We start from the raw sequence: 5,166 nt of genomic DNA, 5'->3' as shown, positions 1-5,166 counted from the left end.
AGTACTAATAATAATAATAATAACTCTCCCGTGGTCACCACCTGGTCGTGGTGGGAGAGCCCAGTAATTTTACTGAACCATAGAGCAATGCAAGCTGGAGCACAAGCTCCTGGTAGGGACACCCATGCCAGTAAGGTCTATGGAAACAAATGAAGCTAAGAGTGACCACACCCACATTCTGTGGAGTTAATTATCATGGTAGTAACCAGATCAAAGTGTGATACTAGCTCGGATGTCGCCCGGGTTAACAAGGTCCACGTTCATGGGTTAGGCAGAGGCTCACGTTCGAAAAATAGGCAGCAGTCTTCCTCGGTTACCAGTGGCGAAAGCAGCATCAGCCCAAGCATGGCTACTGCAATGCCCTCAACAGATGTGAGGAATCAACCTAGCCTTGGTGTTTCTGTGGCAATGCATCCACAGACCACAAAGGCTAGAAAACCACGCCAACGGATGAAATGGACTACAGAAACGAACAAGTTTATCATCTGTACTTACTACACCATCACAAGACTCGAAACAAACATGACAGCATACAGACAACAACTAACCATAGATTCACACAACAATATCCTCACCTCACTGTCACCGAACAAAGGGTTGTTCATCAAAAAAAAAAACAATTATACACAACAACCTTATCCCACAAACAACACTTGAACTTATCAAACAACAGGTTGCTGATCAAATACATCAACAGACAGAAACATGTAACATTAATGAAGATCACATAACCTGTCAGGATAATCCAGCAACAAGCATTGATAATAGTACAGATACAACAACTACCATTAATGATACTACAGACACTTCCTCATCCATCACTGATAACATAGACATAGAATTAGTTAATACACTCTCAGTTATATTTCAGGAAACACTCACTAAATATACAGGTACAGATCCCACACACAGACTACGAATACCGAAAATCAACATTTCAAAGGTAGTAGGAAAAACACTAAATTATGTAAACACTCATTACCACATTACATCCATTCAATTTCTACACTCTCAGACATTCATACATTAGTTTATGCTGGGGCAGTCACAGTAGTAACACACCATGGACTGAAAATACAATCGCAGACAGATACACTACATAATCAAGTAGCAAATATAATACACCAAGAACTTGCAAACAAACACAAATTATTAGACATGCACGAACCATACTACAAATACATTCCACAGACAGTACTGGAAAACAACACGCACAAACTGTACTATGACAGAGCCATAATCACAGATAAAACAATTTACCACAACAGACCAGACATCACACTCATTGACAAACACAATAAAATCACATACATTATACACATATCCATTCCAAACACTCACAATATACAAAACACATTCACTGAAAAAAATTAGTAAGTACACAGAACTCGCCCAGGAAATAAGGCATATGTGGAGGATGGATAGAGTGCTTATTGTACCTGTTGTTCTCTCCTGTACAGGTGTGATACCACACACACTACACAAAAGCCTGGGAACATTAGAATTGAGTAGAAATACATACATAACACTACAGAAGGCCACTATATTGAATACATGCCACATTGTTAGGAAATTCCTGAATACAGACACAGACACACTTATTTAATTTTAGTTCTTGGTTGCTATGCCTTGACTCTGGTCCGGCATAGTACACAGCCACTGGTGTGAACCGAGTAAAACCCACTAAACCCAACATGATAAAGTTAGTCAAAAACTCTATAGAATTGTTACTCTTTTCTTTTGCAAAAATTGTTGCATTTCTTAAATAATTTTTCAGGTAAAACTGCTTGACTGTCATCATAAAGAAATTTTTGCATCTTTGGATGTTAAAAAGATCCTCTTGTTAAAGATCATCCATGGCATTGTATTCAACTTCAATTTCATATCCATTACATTAAATTACAATTTTATATCCAATATTTTACATCAAATTTAAAATTGTATATGCTATCCTATAATGATATATGCTTAAATTAGTGTACTACTTCTTTAAAAATTTTTACATTATCAGTTTAATGTTCTGCTGCAAATTATACAGTACACTTATTTTAATTATCTATTTGATTTAGTTAGAATACTGTATTTCAAATTACGTACAGTACTAATAATTATTGATTTATTCATAAAATATTTTATTTCGTGTGCTGGTATGCAACAATTTTTGGAGGAAAATTTGTACGTAAAATTTGTTTTGAAAATTTTGAGTTCTGTTTATAGACCATACCCATAGAAGTGAAAAAGGCTGAGGAACTGATGCTCTAAATGCAACACTTTGTGAGATATATTCCCTCAAATCCAATATTTGTTAAACACACAATAAGCTTAGACTGTACAGTGTGACTCTGATTACTAGACAGTGGATTTTAGGCAAATGCCTATTTTTTTCTTGGCATATACATGGCTAAGATTTTGTATGAACATTTTTCATGAACATTTAGACCAAACCAATGGTATTTTATAATGCCTAACAATGCTTATTTTGACATTGCTGCCTATTTTTGCCTAAAACACAAAGTTTAGTCTGTTTACATATTTTTAAACAGTTTTTAATTTTTTGTTTCATTCTTAAATTAAACTGCTTAAGTTTCATTTTTTTTCCTGAAAATGCAATCAGAGAGATTCATTTTTTTTTAATTATTATTGATTACTTAAAGTCCCAGTGGATGTATATCCCAAGCAGAAAAAATTAGAATGAAATAATAACGAAAATAAATTACACCCCCTGATGCAATTTTATAGTAATAAAATTAAAACTATATGAAATATTTTAAAATAAATACTTTTATTTAATAAACATAGCATTAGAGATGCTTTATTTGTCATTTTTTAGACAGCAAATTTTAGGCAAATGCCTATTTTTCCCTTAGCATATATATGGCTAAGATTTTCTACTAACTACTACAGTGAACATTTCTTCAATATCAAAAAACTTCTGGCCACTTAGAGGACAATGCAGTTTGTGTAACTAATACCCCATTCGCACCGAGCATTTCGATCTAGATTGTGACTAAGATTGGAGAGTGTTTCATGGTGCAAACACTCTTGACCATTTCAATCTCGACTGAAACGAGGTTCAATTGCGATTGACTGGAGAGAGTTCTCAAAACTAGATCCAGTCATAAGAGAGATCCCACAATCCCACGCACGCGAGAAAATACAAGATGGCTGCGGAACACATGTCGGGCTATCGACAGAGAAATAAAAAAGACAGCTGGAGAGATAACGACATCTGTCTATTATTAGATGTACGGCAAGAAAAAGTATTTATTTCTAACCAAAACTTCCATTTTGTTTGTTGGTGTTTGTGACTTACCGCGTAGTTACGTCAGTTTTATGATTGCGTGTAATAGCCAGGTTCTTCTCGAGCAGACTGCCTGTGCAAACAACACGACATTCGACTAGCGGCAGTCACAATCCAGATTGTAGGTAAATCGAGATCGAAGTGAGTCGTGGATTGTGTGCGAATGTAGTATAAAGCCAAGAAAATTTATGTTCAGAACAAGTTGATGTACATCAAGTGTTATTTCACATTCATTGCAGATACTATTACTGCTCTTGAAAGTAGTGGAAAACTTATATATGAACAAATTGATCTCCTCAACAGAGCAAAGCAGAAACTTTGTGATGCACCAGGCACTGCTGCAAAAAAAGTGAAGAGAGAGTTGAAAGAAGTGCTTCAAGACTTGGATTAAAGTGCTCGTTTATTGTGGCTGATATTTTGGGAGGAAAGAAGAGCAAAACTGAAAGTGAATTCCCAGTTCATCTTCTTCCAAGGTTGACATATTGTCCATTATCTTCAGTAGATGTGTTCCACATTTACTGAAGATAATGGATTATATGCTCTTTCTCTGCATATAAATTAATTCTCAGTGACAAACATTGCAACTTTTCTATTGAAAATTTGGGAAAAGTGCTTGTAATATATCATGAAACTAACTATAGGAAACAGAGCAAATAAAAAATGTAAAGATAATTGTTTGTCTACTTTTGTGTTTGCATCATTCTGAATACGTGCATTTTTGTTTGGAATACATAAGTTAAATAAAAAATTCATCATCTTGATAAGTATGTTAATTGTTCATTGTGCAAATTTTGACCATCTATTTTTTTGTTTATAAAGCCTAAACGACACAATTTAAGAGCTTATTTTAAGCGCCTAAAATACCACTTTTAAGGGCCTATATATCCGCTGTCTACTGATTGCACTGCACTGACTCAGAGTTGTCAGTGCAGTGGTGTTTCTCAGGTTTTACAGGCTTTTAACTATCTTCAGTAAAATGGAAAACAGTTGCTTTTAGCATAGTTTTGAGAAATACTTCTGAATTTTTTCACTTTTAAATTTTACTCCATTTTTGAGGATCTTAAAAAATTCCAGATAAGCTGATTTCAGAGAAGGCTATACCTACGGGCATAGTCTTCAGCTCTGATAAGGTCCCAACAGCCTCATTCAGAGCTGTAATTTTGCCAGTTTTAATATACTTTACCAGCTATATATATATATATTAATAATGAATATATTTTAATATTTATTTACCTTCATACCAGCTTCTTTAATTTTTCTAATTAATTCTAATGGTTCTTCTGTGGCTTCTAAATGAAAAGTATATTGGCTAGCACCAGCATCTGCCATGGGTTCTATCCACTAAAAACAAAACATTTATTTATATAAAGAAAAAATAAAGTAAATTCTTCAAAATATATTTAGTTATATATTTGGAAAAAGGAGATTATAACTAACTTGCTGAGGATTGGCTACCATCATATGCAAGTCGAAAAACGCGTTTGGAATTTTTCTACGTAAACATTTAACAACAGGATGCCCAAAGGTAATATTAGGTACAAAATGTCCATCCATAACATCTAAATGTAGATAATCTGCTCCACTTTCTAACATACGTTGAGATTCGGCGTAAATCTCCGATAAATCCGCATTCAGAATCGAAGGACCAACTTTACACACTACACCACCGGTAGCCGCCATCTTAGAAATTGACGATAAAGTTGCCAACTCTAATCTTAAAATTACGCAGCTAATTACGGTGTTTATTTTAAAATTATCAACCTATCGTCTTACTTAGTGCTTCTAAGTGATAAGCAGCTAAGTGAGCGAACCAATAGCATAGTCCGTTTCATGTGAAACTGCATATGCTATTGGTTTGCTTACAT

At 34.5% G+C, this 5,166-nt stretch overlaps 1 protein-coding gene across 2 annotated transcripts in view; it reads right to left on the bottom strand.

Annotated features, from left to right (window-relative positions):
- Positions 1–5,166, bottom strand: part of LOC111625697 (ribulose-phosphate 3-epimerase-like) — a 48,186-nt gene extending 43,020 nt beyond the window's left edge. Inside the window, exons 1-2 of one of the 2 annotated variants that reach the window (XR_002756768.1) lie at positions 4,739–5,166; positions 4,535–4,642 (exon numbers count right to left, since the gene is read on the bottom strand). Coding sequence is in view for 1 of the 2 variants with exons in the window: in XM_023368911.1 (XP_023224679.1) it covers positions 4,535–4,642; positions 4,739–4,981 (351 nt within the window). In the remaining variant the exon portion in view is untranslated. The remainder of the gene's footprint in view (positions 1–4,534; positions 4,643–4,738) is intronic. The other variant, XM_023368911.1, reaches the window with a different exon arrangement.

Source organism: Centruroides sculpturatus, unplaced genomic scaffold, assembly GCF_000671375.1.
Source record: "Centruroides sculpturatus isolate CEXI.00-Female unplaced genomic scaffold, Cexi_2.0 scaffold78, whole genome shotgun sequence".
NCBI lineage: Eukaryota > Metazoa > Arthropoda > Arachnida > Scorpiones > Buthidae > Centruroides > Centruroides sculpturatus.
This window is presented reverse-complemented; position numbering and strand designations above follow the sequence as displayed.